Consider the following 18,938-nt stretch of genomic DNA (forward strand, 5'->3'; position numbering starts at 1 on the left):
GCCTTTTCATCATTCCAAGGTTCAGCCGTTTTGTAAGCTTTGGGCTGCAAATCGGTGTCCAAACTATACACACCAGAGATCAGAGGCACTGTTCATGTAGGACATGCCTCTCAAAAAGAGTTTTTTTTTTTTTTACAGATTTATATATTTTCATGAGCATAAAACATCAATATCTTAAAGGAAGAACTTTTAGACACAGCTGAGATAAAGAATCGGGACTCCAACACATTTGAGATCAGACTTTTAATTGGACTTAAATTCACATAAATAACATTGGTTCATATATATTTTGTATATTGTACAACTTTATATAATATATATTTCCCCCTATGATTTACATTCCTCTCCGGCTAAAATTATCTCTCATATGTATGGAAACAGAAAGCCTTTGCATGAATGCAATGCTGCCTTTTTTTTTTTGTGCTGTTTATCAAGGTCCAAATGCCAAAAGGAGAGGAGCGCGTTTCTCATGAGTTGTAAAAAATAATTTCCCAAGTTACACAAACAGAAAAGCAAAACGGAGAATCTATTGCATTGTCTCTAGGGTTTTACACTGCACTACAAGGAGTGGGTAGCTATTGAAAATCATTCACCGTATATTATATTTTACTGTATTGACTTGTGGCACAAGAAAAGAAAAAGCACTGCAAACTATCTGAGAGGAATGGTAATGAACATTTTGTTTTTAAGTGTTCTTGTCATGGTTTCTGTTTTTTTTTTTTGGCAAATAAAAAAAAAGAGAGAATATGCTTGACTCAAGATAAGAAACCCCATCGTGAAGATAAGGAAAGAGTTATGAACCTGCAGCAAGGTCACGTAATCATGCAGTGACCCAGCCAAGCGCCCTTGCACAGATGAGTTGAGCTTGTCAGTCTGGATCACAAATCAACACATGACCGTTTCGAGCCTGTGACCGACATTATTCCACAAGATGGGTGGATATCTAGCAGTCAGGTAACATTCACTAACCTCCCTGACAGAAAGAAAAGATAACCCTCTGCTCATATTGGAGCTCCTCCTGCATTGAACAGCAGATTGTCTCTGTCGCCTGCAGCGCTCATGCAGTCAATATCTCCATCAAACAATAATGACTGACGCATCATCACACAGTTTCCCTAAAAGAACGCTGCAGGTTGAAAGATGCACTGAGAGGACACGACATGTCATTTTCACCATCTTTCCATAGCTGAGAGTTTTACATCACTGGAAATCAGTGTGTTTTCAAGGTCGAGCAAATCATAGCTTGTCAATACAAATGTTACATGACATTCAACATTAAGTATATACCTGGTGATGTGTAAAAAGAGTGACAATGGCTGTGAGTTGTCAAATCTAACAAGATGGTATGTAAAACATCTGCTTTTTTTTTTTTTTTTCAAACACAACCTCAAGTGTTTCACTGTCACAATCCCTCCTTACCGTTTCTGCTACACAATCTCGCAAGTCTGCATAAACTATGATACATATTTGATTGTCTGAATTGGAGCCACTACCTGAATATCAAACCAGAGAGACCCACACTCGGCCTTCAAATCCAAATAAAAAGCAAACAATGGATCCAGCTACAGCTTCTATCTGAAAAGTGTTGGGTGACAACAAGAGGTCAAGTCAGCTGTAAGCAAATATGCAGGTGAGTCAGTCTCTGATGAAAAACAAGGTTGAACTTGAAAGAGCTACTTAAATTACCCAGTGAACCGGTGTGGGATCCTACAATGTTTCATGCATTTATCACGACAAGGCCAACCTAAATGAAATATGACATGTGTGTAGGTTGGTGTGTGTGTATGTGCATGTGTGTGTGTGTGTGTTAACAAATCACAGAGGAAAATACAATCATGCCATGACATTGCGACAGACAGCAAGTTAAAGTGTTAACCCCCTCCTTCCCTGATTAGTTGAAAACAGAGTGACGCTTTTTTTTATAAACAACTATTAGTTTATCATCATCTCATCATGATAGAAAGCGCATAAACATCATAATCATATCCCTTTTCTAAACAAGATAAAGTTACTATGCTATTGAAAAGAGTCGTGGGGAGGAAAAGTCATTGGTCGTGTTCAAAGCACAGTGAAAACACCGTTCTAACTTTACAGCAGGGGCTTCTGAATCTGTGCATCATTTGTTCTTTTCATATTCAATTGAGAATCCAAAATCAGAAACTGAAAAGAAAGATTTGAGTTGTTCGTTTGAATTTTCCAATTTTGGATTCCTATTGAATGTGAAAAGAACAATTGATACACAGATTCTTCTGGTATTTTACCACAGATTAGACAACAACAACAACAAAAAACAGTTTAAACTGCATTTTATTGCAATGCTTTGTAATGGTTGGTATCCAGTATCCATCATCAATTATTCACCATCATTTATTTTTTTGTATAAATATGAGTCTGAAAAGGTGACGTAGATTTTTCTGAGTGAACACAACCAGCAGTAGTGCTAGTTGTCACTTTCCCTCCCCAGTACATCCCTGCCACTCAGCTCAGTCTACTTTAATACTCGTAAAGGGGAAATAGTGTAAACTAAAAAGTGCGTCATTAATATGTTGAGATCATCATAAAAGTAAACCCTCTTTTTTTTTGTCATAAATAACACTTTTGTTCCTCTAATATTCAATAAACCTCTTATTATACAAGTTGAGTAGTCACATAATGTGATCATATTAATATCTGGGAGCAATGTTAACACTTCCTGAAACTTGGAAGCTACAACCCACCAAAACAAAGAAGACTGCTGAATCAAATCTAGGAGGAAGATCAAGGAAAAGACTTTAGCAACGACCACTTACAGCTACTCAGGCTACAACACATGAAAAGTGATGTGATTGCATGTATTTGCATGTAATTGCATTAGCAAGATGGTAGCATGTAGTTCACTCAATAAACTGGAGTCAAAGAAGGCACATCAATATTCAAAGGAAGAAACGTTTTGGGACATACGCTTGCTTTCTTGTAGAGAGTTCGATTAGAAGAATGATACCACTCTCATGTCTGTGCGCTAAATATGAAGCTATACAGCCAGCAGGTGGTTAGCTTAGCTTAGAACAAAGGCAGGAAACACAGGAAAATGGCTAGCCTGGCTCTGTCCAAGCTAAGGTAAAACAAATAAACTTATTTTGCAACTCCTTACAAGCTCACAAATCTTAATTGTTGAACTAGAAATGTAAAACGGAGACTGTGGTTTTACTGTCGAGTCTTTACTCTATGCTAAGCTAACTCGACTGCTGGCTCTAGATTCATACTTCGCATACAGATATGAGAGTAGTATCAGTCTCATCTAACTCGCTAAAAAAAATAAAATACATGTACTTTTAATAATTTCAAACTATTCCTTTAGCTGATAATTAGTTCAAAGTTTAATTTAACTTTTGTCAGATTTAGTTAACTCGACATTATGTAAACAGAAATATGGACGATTTAAAATAGAGTCAAAACGTCTGTAGTCTGAGGATTGTTCACTGTGTTTTTTATTTGTATCCCTGCCTCTGCATTGTGCTGTGTTTTTAATCTACCGCAGGTGAGATGTGATCTCACTGTTCACATGTTGTAACTTCAAACTCTAAATGGCTGATGAGAACATTCCCTCCTTGGTCTTCTGCCTGGGGTCAGATCAGGAGGAAGATAAATCAAAAAGGAAGACCTTCAATGGTCATAAAACCAGATGTCCAGCCCGTCCCTCAGTGACTCCAGGGCCTCAGATCAATTTTAGGTCGACTGACAGTTGTAGTCAGGAGGCCTTGCTCCGATTCACTGATGGATTTGCAAAGCATTGGATGGCTACAAACTAACAGGACTGACATGTTTCCAGACAGGTGTGTATATCTCCAAAACTTTCTAAATTCATGAGAAGGTTACTGGTCCGCTCTCAATGTCGTTCAGCTCCCAATCAACCTTTCAGTCACCGGGTCTGAGTGGACTCTGCTCGGCCATGAGTGAGCCTTTTTCAGTGGCAGGTCTTCATCCCGGTCAAGTATGGCGACTCTTGTCGGCACAGGCCCATCTGCTGCTGTTGCTGCTCTTCAAGATCTGTCGCCACGCCATCGACAAAGTCGGGGACGGGTAGCCCTGAGAGTATCATGACTGACTTGTTCCAGATCATGAAAGTGGGTACCACGGGCAGGAGGAATGAGACTTCAAAGGTGTGAATGTGCTGGGAGTTCATGGCATCATAGAAGGTCAGTGAGTTGTTGTCGTAGTCCAGCAGGACACCCAGCCGCCTCAGCTGCAGGCTTGCCTCCACCAGCATCTCCTTGCCGTCGTGGCGCACCATAAAGTTGTTGTTGCAGCGCGAGAACACCCATGAGGACGAGTTCTTGCCACTCCATTCGTTTTTCGGGGCTGATTTGTAAGCCACGCCGATGGCATACCTGCAGGGAAGGAACATTTTGGAATGTATTAGTGATCTGAAACCAGAGTCGTCCTTAATGACTTTACTTGCACAGTCAAGCTACCTCATGCTGAGGACACACAAGATAGGCACGGGCCCTTTGGGTCTTTCCTGCATGAAAAGGTCTACTTCAGAGCCAATTAGTGAAAAGAATATAAATAGGATAAGTATATACACTGTGTGCAGTGTGTGTGTGTGTGTGTGTCTGTTTTGTGTGGGTTTGCATAACAGCCTAGATTTAAACTCCATAGAGAAAGATATTTTGGTTTATCGAGCCTCCTTGCAGGCTTATATAATGCAGTCTTCTGCGTGTGTGTTTCTTACCATGTGGACGCTCCCAGCAGCACCTCCCAGTAGTGGCCCCCGCTGTCAATGAAGACATTACCAGCTGCACCATAGGAGCCCGTGCCGCTGAAGCGCTCCGGGGTGTGGCTCTTCTTCAGCGAGCTCTCGTCCTTCTCCATGGTCAGACAGTCGTTGGACAGACGCAGCTTCTTGTGGGCCGTCTTTGGATCTAACTTGAAGGGTTGACCTGCAAATAAACGTCATGCTTTTAAGCGCCTATTACTGTGTGTCGGCAGCTAATGCTGCTAATGATAGTGATAACGACCATATAACAATCATCATTATCCCTAACATCATTAACATGATCATCTTTTTTTGGCAAACTGGCACCTCTATCTAAAATCACAGTTCACAAAGTTTCTTGGAAATGTTGTTACATGATGCAACTAACATGGAGACAAAAAATGCTAAAAGAAATATGTCAAATTTGAATTAGTTACATAAAAGCAAGGCTAATAAAATTCCCTGCAATCCCTAAATGTAATCACTGTAGATCACGAGTAGTTTCTATTCTTTTTTCATCATGAGATATTTGCTTTTCTCCTAATAATATTTATGTTGCAGTACAGATAAGAGCAACTGGAAGAGAAGTCACTGTGCAAGTTTTAGATTTAAGAGCCATGTAACGTCTTGTTGAACAGAAATACGTGTTGCCTACAGAGCTTCTTTGTTTATGTATCATAAACACAAGGCAAAACAAATCTGAAATATAACATTTCCCAATTTCAATTTATTTAAAAATATGTTTTGTGTTTGTCATCCCTGGATATTCTATAAGTGGAAAAAAGGCAAACGATACCACAAGATCAGAATGTGAAAGCGCTGAGAGTGAGAACGAAAATTAGAGCAAGATTTTAAACTGAGAGCGGCAGCAAAAGACGAAAATAAATACAAAGCGGGGTGAGAAGCGCTCGCAGAGAACTCACAGAGAGAGACAGAAAATGAGAATGTTTGAAATACAAGGGCGAGAGTCGAAACTTCAAAGCCTCTCACAGCCTTTGGTGAAAACATTTTACAGCAGTGGAGGAAGCCACCCGGCATTCTCCTCAGTGCCTACTGCCTTCCATCACACAGACTTGGAAATTAGCTGAAGGAAATAGCCTTCACTTCCACTGCAGTAGGTAGCTGTTGAGGCTATTCAGTGGAAATGCTGCTATCCGGTTGCAACAATTCAATTTGCAATGACACCAGTAATTTGGGTGTAATGGGTGGAAAATTGAGAGGGTAAAAGTAGGTGAGTGGCAGAGAGAGAGAGAGAGAGTGGAGTTCGGGAGCGAGGAGAGAAGTTGAGGGGATAATATGAGGCCGAAGATTCAGCAGAGGAGCCCCTCTCTATGTCCATAATGTGTGTGTGTGTGTAGGCTTCATGGAGGTCAGCCACGTCCCTTCCAGACCTGACATTTAACTCTGACACCTCTCATCTCATCTCTCAGCCTCCCTGAGCCTCCCACAGCTTAATGAGCGACACAATGAGGACCCCGACTCCTCCTCCCCTCCCTCTATCTGTCCTTTCCTTCATCTCTCCCCCCCCACCCCATTCTCTCATTCTCATCCTCTCTCCTCTCTCCCTCTCCAATAATCCGCGTGGTGAGTGTGTGTTACCGCGTGTGGATATGAGACGACGAGGCCAATGTGCTGCTGGCAGCCAATTACATTAATGCGCTCTCTTCTTTGAACTGCTTATCGCTGCCAGCGCAGCCATTTCCAAACACTGGGGCTCTGTCATGCCTTTCCAGGGGATGACTCCTGAGAGCCAGGCCGGGCCCGAGGTTGGGGAAGGGGAGACACACGTGACGGTAGAGGACAAGCAGACACACACACACACACACACACACACACACACACACACACACACACACACACACACACACACACACACACACACACACAGAGCATCAACTCCGGCCTACACACAAGCAAACATACAGTAAAGTAAGTGGCCGGGAGGAAATGTTTTGAACCAACGCCAGCAGGAAAAATGGAAAAAGTCATGCGTTGTAAGCTTTGGTTTGAATGGTGAATTCTTCGGATGTAAGAATAAATGTGTGTATACACACAAAGCTGGTAGGATACTCAAAATAAAACTGAATTTGGAGGTTTGCACAGGCAAAATGGCAGATGCACCACTTAAAGAACTCTTGCACTTGTTTTCAATTGGCATCGTGATGGCAGACTGGCAAAGTGAACTGTCCGCAATATTCACACAACCCTCAATGCATCATTGTTTGCAACTGCTCAACACTGTCATGTGATGTTAAGTACAATTTTTACTTCCTGTTTTGAGGAACGTGTCAACACCCAGCATGAGTCACAAACTCATCAGTGGTGGAAAGTACGTTTACTTAAGTACTGTACTTAAGTATTTACCTCTGTATTTGAATGTTATGCTGCTATATACTTATGAGAAGAGGAGAGAGAAGTATTATACATTTTGTTCTACTACAATTTATCTGACAGTTTTAGTGACTAATTACTTTCCTGATTATGATTTTACAAACAAAACATAAGATCAGTTTATAAAACGTAAACACATTGTTCGAAAACAGCTGCATTTAAATGTTGCTTAAGAATAATAAAACCTTTTTACAATATACAAAATAATTCAACAGTATGAGAGAAATCATTCTGCATTACACTTGCACTTTTGACATTACAGTACTACTTGCTTCTAATACTTCTGTCCTTTTACATGAAGTCTGAATGCAGGACTTAAGTATACTCTACATTGAGTACTTCTTCCACGTCTTCACAGAAGATCATTCACGTTGCAGAGTTGCCATGAAATGAATAGACCTGCAGTCACAGTGAGTATAGCGGTATTTGCTAGCAGCCCTCAGAGAACATGCCAAATTTGATTTCTACTGGAGAGCTACACTGATGGCCTGAAGGCTGAAGAACGAGTGTGTGGTGCAATACATCAGCAAGAGGACCAAGTCCAAATAAGAAGAGCAGATGTAGCCTGTATGTCTAAGAGAGTTCAGAATCGTTTTACATCAGCTGCCTGCAGAAACATACACACACACATACACACACATTGCATTTAAAAAACAGAGATGACACCGTTTGTTTCTCAATCACACACAGATACACACTCCCGTGCTGTCAGATTGTATATTATTGAAAACAAAGACAGGACAAGATAATGGCATAGTATATCACACAGACCGGATTTGTAGGTCTGTGATCAGTCTGCTCCCGCTCTGTAATACGGTAGCAATTAGACATGTTTCCAACTGTCTGCAGAGGTAATAAGTGCTCTCAGTTTGAATGCCTTGAAGCTGTGCATTGTTACGAACTAGGATGTAATAAATGGAAACTTGTACAACACAAAAGATAAAGTAAAAAAAAGAGGGGGAGAAACAAAAGGGGAGAGTGTTGGGGGAGCATTTATAAAAAGCAATTTCATTCCAACTTCATTACGACGGGTCCTTGTTGGAATACTTAAAGTGGGATAACATCTGGGTAATCGACTTTATTTCAATTCAGTCAATTTTTCACTGGTTCACATTTTCCGCTGAGGGATATGTTGAGCTTTCTCAGTAAAGAGGGAGATAGAAAAAAAAAAAAGATATATTTTTACTGCATAACTAAACAATTCCTCCAGTAGAAACATCGGGGACATCGGGGACGTAGAGAGCTCTCTCTAGAGCTCCAACACAACCGTATGTCGTTACACATCTCTGTTGAACTTGCCAATCATTCCAAGTCATTAAAATGCATAGCTGCGTGCCACTTGGCCTCTAACTGACTGATCCATATGTAATGTGGTGTGTAATCCAACAGTGCTGTCAACTAAAACACGGATTAACACCGGCGACATTAAAGATGCATCAATCAAGTAACATGGCTATAGCACAGCAGGCGGTTGAGGTGCACAGCAGGTATTCCTGGCACTGTGCATCACATCTTGTTTTGTCGCCTCTAACTGGGCAGTTTTGTTTGTCTCTTTCTACTCAATATCCACAAAAAAAAATGAAAATGTCTGTGTAGTAAGGAGCAAAGACAAACAGTAGTCACTCATCTTCTCCAACTTTCCCCCTTTAATGAACTCAGCAGAGTCTTCAGAGACCAGTGCCAGAAAATCATTTCAGTAAAGCTTCTGGGCCTGCTTGGAATTTCACTGTGATTAAGGAGGCGTTTTTGTAAGGAAAGTTTCTCTGATGGTTCGTCAGAGTAAAAGCATGTGAACGAATTTATTTTCCTCAACAAGAGTCACTGTCAGTACTATCGGTTGTGTGTAGAATTTAAGCATTCGTTAAAACTCGGCTTCTTCTGTGTTAATAACTCAGTCTTTACTCCTGTATCAATGCACATGTATTTACTGTAGAATGATCGATTAATATCAAGGTTTGCTAGGTGAGGTGTGCTCGGAGCTCAAATTCTCGGAGAAAAAAAACGATTTAAAAAAACTGCCAGCCAACTGGCATTTTAACGCACTACCAATCTTCCCTCTGCACCTGCTGGCATTTTCACCTGTTCAGTGAATGAAGGACGACGCTTTGAGCTGGCGAACACATCACAGAACTCTTTGTTGTCAAGACCCAAAAGCCAAATGACAAAACACAGTGATATATTGCCGTTTAATGTAAAAACTCTGCTCTAATTAGCTTGTTTTGTTCCCTGCTGTCATAGTGAAACGTTGTTGTTGTTTTGCATCAATGACAGCCCTGGAAGAGTTACAGATTAAACAGACAGGTTAAAGGATGTTATCAGCAAATCTCTTTTGGACCAAAGCCAACAGTGAGTGAGTGCAGCATCAAGCCCATTGGTTCCTAAAGAAGTAAATCTATAAAAAACGAGTGACAAATATTTAGTTTCATTTCAGTTTTGAAAACTTTCTTCAGTAGCTTTTGCAATGTTACTCTAACAGGAGTAAATCATGTATTTGCTGGGAGAATTCAATGTTGTTTTTTGTCTTCTCATGACCTTCGCAGGACCTTCCTGTCCTTGACAAGAACATATTTCAGTTTGTCTTTGCTTCTCCCCTCCTTTTTTTTTTTTGTAGATATTTTGTCAGCATGTTTTGTCTTTAATTGGCAGTTGACAGAAGACATTGACAGGAACAACGAGGGAGAGAGCAACGGGAGTGACAGGCAACAAAGCTCTCCCACCGGAATCAAACCAGGGACATTGTAATCACACAGTGTGCATGATATACCACTATGCCATGGGGACACCCGTCTCTCCTCTCCTGTTGTATCCTCCCCTTCACCCCGTTCTCTTCTTCTACTCCAAACACTCTCCTCTTCTCTCATCTCCTCTCCACCTCCAACTGTTTACTTTAGGGGCTGTGTGGTAGCTTGAGGCCTGTCGTCAGAGATGCATGCTGGGTAAATATTATTGCAGGTCCTTCAACAGGAAGTAAAGAGGGACGTGTACCCCTCGGGCACTTTGACAAGTGATATTTTCAGCCAGGATTTTAGCCGCTTACTCAACGCAGGGACTGGGATCTCAGAACAACACGTAATGCACACACACACACGTGCACACACAGACACACACACAGACACACACACACACACACACACACACACACACACACACACACACACACACACACACACACACACACACACACACACACACACACACACACACACACACACACACACACACACACACACACACACTCTGGGGTGTTTGCCGACTCCCTGCTTCGTACACACAATATGGACGCCCAGAATAGTTTACCAACAGGATGACGAACATAATAAAGTCAACAGTCCAGTGTTTGACTGTCAGCAATGTAATTCATTCAGATTGGCTTTTGTTTTGACACAAACAATATGCTCACTCACAATAGAGCCTGGTATTCACTTGTAAACAACAGAGCTGCTAAATAAAGACATATTTAAGCCTGAACTTATGTTGTTGGTACTCCTTCTTTACACCATCCGGTAGCTTTGTACTAGAAAATGACAAAATGTTGGATGTTGATGCAGCTGGTCATTGTGGAAGCACACAATTGTACCTCAGCCGAACAGGATTTCACCAGAGTTGGCCACTTTTCAGATGCGGCAATTTACAAAATTAGGTAATATAATCATGGTTTTACCTTCCGGTAAGATTTAATTTAAAAACCCTTCAGGAAAGCAAATATCAGTGTGCATAAGAATGCAACGAGTAAAACATATATTCCACATCAAAGGTCTTCGGGAGAAACTTCAAAACATCTTAAAAAACGACTGTTCTTGGCCCGGGTCCATGTGCTGAATCTATCGCTGAGGAAATCACATCTTGTATTGGACTTCCACATGCTCACATAATTAAATCAGACACAATAAACAGTACAGACTGCTTTTTCTGACCGAACCAGATAAGTCCCTGGCCTGCAGTATGGACTACTCAGCTCAGAGGAGAGACAACACAGATACAGACACATCCTGCATTATAATGATACTGTAAGATCACAGTAACAGTCTACACGCTGCTGATAGTATACCGAGTCTACATTTTAACCCTTTCCTCCGTCCTCAATTAACAAACTGCTTCCGTCTCTGTAACTTTGTTTCTTGTTGGTATGAAGTCATTACTCCATCCATCCATTTTCCACCGCTTATCCGGGGTCGGGTCGCGGTGGCAGCAGGGCAAGCAGGCCGACCCAGACCTCCCTCTCACCGGCAACATGTTCCAGCTCATTCTGGGGGATCCCGAGGCGTTCCCAGGCCAGCTGGGAGATGTAATCTCTCCAGCGTGTTCTGGGTCTTCCCCGGGGTCATGAAGTCATTACTGAGACAGACAATAAAAAGCATAAACAAGGCACAGTCTGATAAAAGCCTTCTCTATTAATTTGAGCTCTTGTTCTGTCAGCCGCCACTCTAGTAAATCGTGACCAAACTCGGATGCAGCCTTAATTCAATTTCATGCTTGTGAATGGCTAAAAATACGCTGCTTTAAACACAAATATAATGATGACAATGTTGCCAACAAGAAGATGCGGCTTTGACTCTTTAATGTTAAAATGACTGAATATATTTTTGGACTTGATTTAATTAGATATGCTTCCTTATTTTTTGTTTTTCATACAAAACAAAAACTGCTATATTGTAAATATTTAAAAAGGGTGAAAATCAGTCAGCGAGAGAAAAATCTGTGCAAAACCTGAGCCTTGTGAACAGAAAAAGTACTTTTATTCTGTATTTTATTAACAATATTACTGTTTGCTTGTTGATTTCAGATTTAGAAGATGTAACTGGACCAGCAGAGTACAGTTTTGTGATGTGACTCACTCAGGCATGGACTGTATTAATGGGTATAAAGCAGTGGATTGAGGGCACTCGTGTCTGCAGACACTCATCCCTGCAAAGAGCTATTTGGTGTCTTCTATTCGTTCAACGCTCTCCTTCTCTCACTCTCAATCTGTCACTTTTCATCCACTTTCATATCCCTGCGCCTCTTTGTAGGTTCCTCCTTTCACTTTAGAGGTCGCGTAGAAGCCTGGTCACAGTTCGCTCTGAGGTAAACGCAGAAGTGTGATGATAATAGAAGGTCACACACACACACACACGGACGCACACTTTCTCCTCTACTGCCTTCCTCTTCATCATACTTAATTCATACGTGTTTCAAGAAGCTGTGGGTTACTTCACATGTTAGCGGTGAGAATCTAACAGCACAGTGATACTTCTACAGTATAGTCTACAGCGAGCCACTCAATGAGTGGTTTCATTGGAGTGACCTAAAAAGCTTTTGAAAGTTAAGACTTCACAACATGATTTTAAATGCAACTGAATTGCACGAGACAGGACTGCAGCGGAGGTGTGAAGCCATGAAAAGAGTACTCCACTGTTTTAGCATCGCACTCCTACGACGTTGTGGGACTCATGGTGGTGAGTTAAATACAAAGCAGGACCAGAGATGTTATCTTTTATTTGACTTTTGTGCATATGCCTCCACAAAAGGCTTTGTAAAACTTTCTCTCAAATTTGCAGTAAAGCTCCCCAGGTCTTGGGGAGTAAACAGACTTTGATGTGTAAAATTGTTGGAGTTCCACTTTAATGTTCCTATCATGATATATTCTACCGTCATCATATTACCTTTATGGTTTCCTGATTTAAATAGACTGCATGCTGTTTGGCCACCATTTGATAAGCAGACCATTTTTAAACCGATGTTTAAGGTCTTTGGGGCTAACTTTGTCTCTGCTGCTGTAACATTTAATCAACTCAACGCAAGTTGCTGCATTTGACCTTTCTCGTGCGATTGCACAAATAGCTACAAGCTAAAGTTATTCCAGGTATCTTCATAGCGATGCTGAGCAGGGTCCTTGAAGGCAGACAGACGTTGCCTCTCTACCAGAAAAAACACACAAAAAACACACACACACACAAATGTGTACACAGACTCTGGGTTTATGTTACCTCGCTGTGGGATTACAGCAAGCATGTCTGGCCTGTCCTCGCCATGAGACCAAACTTGGTGGCATCTTGAGTTGAAAAGATTTACCACTGGCAGAAGAATTGACAGAAGAGGAGATTGTATGCCATAGCCAGAGGTAACAGAGGACAGCAGGCCAAGAGACGGACATAAAGGAGAAACATGGAGAGGTCGAGGCCATAAGAACACAGACTTTAACAATGCCTCTTAAAGTTCAGGAGAAGAAACACAAGCCTGTGTCAAATTCCTTGATTTCTTTCCAACACGAGCAGTTCCACAAACTTTATTTCAGTTGTTAACAATCGGTTGTTCAGAGAGATAAGAACACGTGTGTTGCAAAACGTTAGGTGTTTTACACATGCAGCGCAGCATTTATGGGTGTACTTAGGAGTTACTCTTTCGAACAGACAGGGCTGTGATGCGCGACTTTCCAGTATCTGCGCGACTTGTCACTGCCTTCTTTGCTTTGCAAGCGTCTGCCTGAAATATATGATGAGCTTAGGCTAAAAGCCTCCAGAGCCTCATTTTTTCATCTTAAAAAAATTGTGACAGCTAAACCCTCCAATACAGCCACAGACAGAAAGAGAGACTTCAAGTGCAAGGAAAAGAATTTGTGGTTCTCAGCTCAAAAGCTTGCTACTAGAGCTCGTACATCAGCGGAGTCTGGAGAGAAACCCAATAAGCCTGTCAAAGTGAGATATTTGTGATCAATTTTGCTGTGACCCATTTTTAATCCCAAAACACTGCTCGACTTCACCAGAACAGATGAGCGAGGCACTTTAATCTGAATACCAATTCTTCTGAGAAGAAAAGGGAGGGGAGAGAGGGGGGCGATAAGAGAAAGAATGAAGTACAAAGGACATATGAACAGACATAATGCAGGTAGCATGATGAAAACCACAAAACCTCAACCCCGGATAAAAATATTCACTGTTTTTTTGTTGTAATTTTGATGGGTTGTCTAAACCAATACAGCAGAGAGAAATGCTGGTTGCCAATCACATGCTCAAAAGCGCAACCCAACTTTTCTGTGGGTGGACAAGCTTCCCCCCCTGATAGCACCGACTACCAGAGAAGATGACAGACAGTGGGAGTAAAAGAGGAGAGAGGGGGGGGGGGGGGAGAATACCGTTTAGCATTGTACAACGGTAACACATTATCTACTCTATATAATGTGTTAGGTCCACACCTAACACATTATAACTGGATTTCTTTGTCCCCTGATCATATTTTTTTGATGTCATAGACATCATTGTTTTTTTTATCCTTTATCCACTTTTTTCTTTCTCTAAATAGTTTGAAAACACAGATATATTCACTTGAAATAACGATGAAATTGGTGAGAGAAAGATAACATCTATTTGCCAGTTTCAAAAGAGGAGATTATTCAGACTCTCTTTGGAGAAACTGGAATATGGCAAAACTGGCAGAGGAATAATATAAACCTGCTTTTAATAAAGCAAGACATACTTTTGTGTTAATAAGTGTTATTATGTATTAGTTCATTGTATATAGTATACTGTACATCATTTTCATGTATTCGTTGTATGCATTATTCACTTTAATCTATTCATGTATATTGGCAACGCAATTTAAAAAAAATATAAAAGTCAATAAAGTCAATACAGCTTAATTAACAGAACTCAGAGACAGAGAGAGAGAAAGAGAGACATAACAGATGTGAGATTAACAATGAAAAATAACACCTGCACGCGACCATCCCATTCATCTGTGTCAATGGAGCACATTATAAATCGAACTGCTACTCAGTGTCATTTATATTGTGCCCGCTGAGAGCCATGAGCATCAGTGACAGCGAGCTGACTCCAGATACCCTGCACTTCACCTCTAGACGCTCTGCGGCTAGATGTCGTGCCCACATCACACGGAGGCAGTAATCCACTCTGATGCCATAAGAGAAGAATTCAAGTACTGACATGCTCCATGTCCCACAGGCGGGGTCCGCCGGGAAGATTTAGACTTGGGGGGCAGACATTCAGACGACAGGGCGTGCTGATATGTGATGGATAAATGGTTCACTTGAAAGTGACAGATGGCAGTGTTGAATGCTCGGGCAGGACAGGTGAAGTGGTGGAGACGGGGAAGCGCTCTCTTTAGAGGCCCCTGATCACTAATAACAATAAAATATGTTTAATTGCTAATATGAACATAAAAAGGGGAGAAAATGTAAAGTATGCCTATGTGTCCTATTAGCTTTGAACCCACATTCTGCTTTTAGTGATTCAAAGAGAGAACATTTGTACCATTAATGGCATTTTTAAGAGCATTGTTTTTTTAAATGAAAAAGTGAAGTGAAGCCAGTAAAGATTCCAAATCGTGTGTTGAGGAAATATGACCCTAAATACATTCAATATGGATTCATAATGGCAGGCAGTGATGGGTGAGAGTAAGCAGAATATTTATTTTTAACTTATCATTACAGCTGACAGAGGCATAATGCATATTTACCGGCCACTTTAGTTCTTTCTCCTTGTTTTTTACCATGTTAAGTTTTTTTTGTCATATATTTGGGAAGGCAGTCCAGGCAGATTCAGATGATAACTCCTTTTAATATTGTCATCATATTATAAAGATATCGACCACAGCCCGCTTTACGCAACACGGAGCAGTTTGCAGGCAAAAATAAGCAATTGTTTGTGTTTGGTCATTAGTCTTGAAGCCGGAGCTGACCCTAGACCTCTGCTCAGAGGCCCATTTAGAGGGCCAGCGAGAGTAACAGCAAAGTGAGAGAAAGAGGATGCATGTGTCAGTGACTGAGAGAGAGAGAGAGAGAGTTTCACCACACACCTATTTTACCCAGAGTATCCAGATTACAGTTAATCCTAAATGCCACAGCCAGACTCCTGACAGCAGTTAAGAGAAGTTGTCATATCAGCTTCATTTTAGCTTCTCTGCGCTACTGCTGTAATTTAAGGCCGATTTAAAAATTTCATTGAGCACCCTTGAGGCAAATCCTAAATTAGCTTCATCGCTGAGGTTTTAACCCTTTACATGCTACAGTTGAGTCTGAGACCCTGGTGGGGAATATTTAGCGTGAGCTGACTTCATAGAGACGGCCATATTGTCCCTCTTCACTGATTTAGAAAGGCACATTAACCTTGAACTAGGATCTGTTGGTTATACTATTATTTTTAAGTAGTTAAGTACGGTATGTGCTCTTTGTTAAGTATTTTGGGTTCACTGTAACCTAACAAGCTTCAACCTGCTTCAATATCTTTAAAAATGTTCTCAGTTTATTTATCCACATTTTATTTACCTTTATTCAGTTTCTTTCTATATATATATATATATATATATATATGTATATTTACTGTGTACTTTTACAGGGAAGAAGAAGCATTGAAAAAAACAGTTCAAATCCAGGACGGGATTCTGCAGCAGAGAAAAAACAAAACAAAAAAAAACAAGACAAAAAGAGAGACGCGTGCAGAGAAGGTGTCAATTAAACACAATCTTTTCAAGGTGAAAAATACTGCGTAGCTCAGCTGAGACAGAGTGAGAAAGAGAGAGTGAGAAAGAGAGAGAGTGAGAGAGAGAAAAACAAAAACCAAACAGAAAAGGAGAAGCAAGCTGCTCGTGCAACATACCATAAAAAGTGAGTCTAGTGCGTCGAAAAATGCACAACTCGTTACAAGCTGACTGGAGTGTAGGAGAGGTACATAATGAAAAGAAAAAGCTCTTATATGCTCTGTTTAATGAACTCTGCTATTAACACATCATGAATGCGCCCAAAATCTAGACACTGACCTTTTCTCATATCATGTGATTTAAGTCGAACGACAGATACCTTAATGAAGGTCTTGCTACTAAACTTTGCTGCTAATTTAGTAGCAGAAGGAAGACTTGAACAGACTTCAACATATATGCAAAAGCCAGAATTCTCAATATAAAGTCATTAATACTACATAAAAAAGTTAAGATGAAAAGAGGCCTTATGCATTCTAGGAGGGGGATAAAGCATGGGTTATAACAAAGCTCAATGTACACAGTAAGTTTATGTTGCTTAAAAGAATCTCTTAATAAAAAAAAGTGAAGGTGATATTCATGATATAAAATACACATGCTTCTATGTGGACGGACCTCCCTACCTGCCTGTTTTTAAATTCATAATAGTATTCTTGAAAGCTTAAAGGGTAAAACTAAATAATAAGTTGTTTACTACAAGCTCTGCCTGATAGCTTAAACAACCTGACAAATAACATTTAAGCAATTAAGATTTTTTTTGATTAACTCAATTCAAGTCAAGCTCGGTTGTGCTTCTCTTGTGTTAAAAAAAAACCAAACAGTGGATCCCACTTTTATGACTAAAAAGAAGTGTTTCAATATGATACATTTCTAAAAAGTAACACGTATTTACTGAAAGACAAATCATTTCGGGAAGCTCTCGTGGAGCATGCAATGGATGTTTGAATGCGTGTTTGTGACAGAAATCTGTCAAACACTACAGACGCTGTTTCAGGTCCTTCCTTTCATTTTCAATAGTTTACAATCTAAGTTGGTTCTAATTCTGCTACTTATCCTTCACTCGTACGTAAATCAAAGACAACCCCCCCCCCCCCCCCCGAGGAAAGCTTTGATGAGTGACAGCCTGTACGTTATGTTGCACAAACGGCACAGACTTTGTCTTTTCAAAACAAACTGAACACACACAAGCCTTCGCTTACTGTTGGTCTTGAGGCGGGCTGGCTCACTGTTGCGGCTTCCTGCCTGGTTGATAGCCTTGACAAAGAAGATATAACGGGTGCCACTCTGCAAGCCGTGCACCGTGTAGTGGTTCTGCTTGATGTTGGGTACGATCATCCAGCTGTCTGCCGAGTTGTACAAACCTGGCGGATCCAAAGAAACACACAAAGACACACATAGCATGAGTTACCAAGTCACTTTGATGTTGTAAGGTTCATCACAGGGAATCCTGCTGAAAAGCTTTTCAGTGATGTTCAAAAGAGGCTCGGAAACTATACAGTTCGCGATGTTATGCAATATTTATGTGGACACACTGATCTACCCCATTACCTTTCCATCAGGTTTATCATGGCATGCTCCCCTGAGGCGATGTTGTGTGCACACTAAGCTGAACCCATTAAGAACAACAAGGTATCTCCACAACATGACAGAACGTCTGCTGGTAAGCGCCTGAGGGCAAACACCTTCAATGTTCAAATGTATGAAAATGTGTGCGATACCAACATGACCCCAGTTGGTGGGCCCTCTGATTCAGAGCGGCTTGAAGATAGAGGGTTAGTAAAGGTTGGGCTAGCTCTGCAGTCACCTGCCTCTAAACACAGTGTTTTCAGTCGCTCAGCTGCATCCGACTGTGAAGGACAAAAAGGAAATGTCAGCTCGGGGCTGAGGAGAGGCTCGTCTACAATGGGGTGCTCTTCATGGCCTCCAGTCTTGTGTGCAATCACGGGCATGAATTTACACACCAACATTACCGCCACTTCCCCCAACATATGATTTTTTTGAAGTGGTGTTCGTCCTATCTTGAAGCTGGAACACACAACTTTCAACACAAGGTGAGAGGGCTTCATCTGGGATGGCAGGGTTGAGGCGGAAGGCGGCTGTTTATTTAAATCAGAAAATTTGACAGTTGCTTACAGTACTGCACCTGTGCTTCTAGTCGATTGTGTGAAAAAAACAATAAGCTGAAATAAGCTGCAGATTGTAATGGCATTGTCATAGAGGACGGGTGAATAGTACAGGGCCTCTTAACCTCGTTAACAGCACAAATGACATTCATGAATTATTAATTACACTGACAGCTGTGAGCTTCACTAACATTATGAGAAATAGTGGCATGATGTGACAG

The 18,938-nt window shown here is 41.0% G+C and overlaps 1 protein-coding gene across 1 annotated transcript in view; it reads right to left on the bottom strand.

The window, feature by feature from the left end:
• Nucleotides 1-228: 228 nt before the first annotated feature.
• mid2 (midline 2) overlaps nt 229-18,938 on the bottom strand; it is a 103,505-nt gene continuing 84,795 nt past the window's right edge. The window contains exons 12-14 of the mRNA XM_076103633.1: nt 17,794-17,955; nt 4,712-4,919; nt 229-4,367 (exon numbers count right to left, since the gene is read on the bottom strand). Of these exons, the coding sequence (XP_075959748.1) occupies nt 3,944-4,367; nt 4,712-4,919; nt 17,794-17,955 (794 nt within the window). The 3' untranslated portion in view covers nt 229-3,943. The remainder of the gene's footprint in view (nt 4,368-4,711; nt 4,920-17,793; nt 17,956-18,938) is intronic.

This window comes from Anarhichas minor, unplaced genomic scaffold, assembly GCF_050575085.1.
Source record: "Anarhichas minor isolate MPS153535 unplaced genomic scaffold, ASM5057508v1 ptg000028l, whole genome shotgun sequence".
In the NCBI taxonomy this organism is placed as follows: domain Eukaryota; kingdom Metazoa; phylum Chordata; class Actinopteri; order Perciformes; family Anarhichadidae; genus Anarhichas; species Anarhichas minor.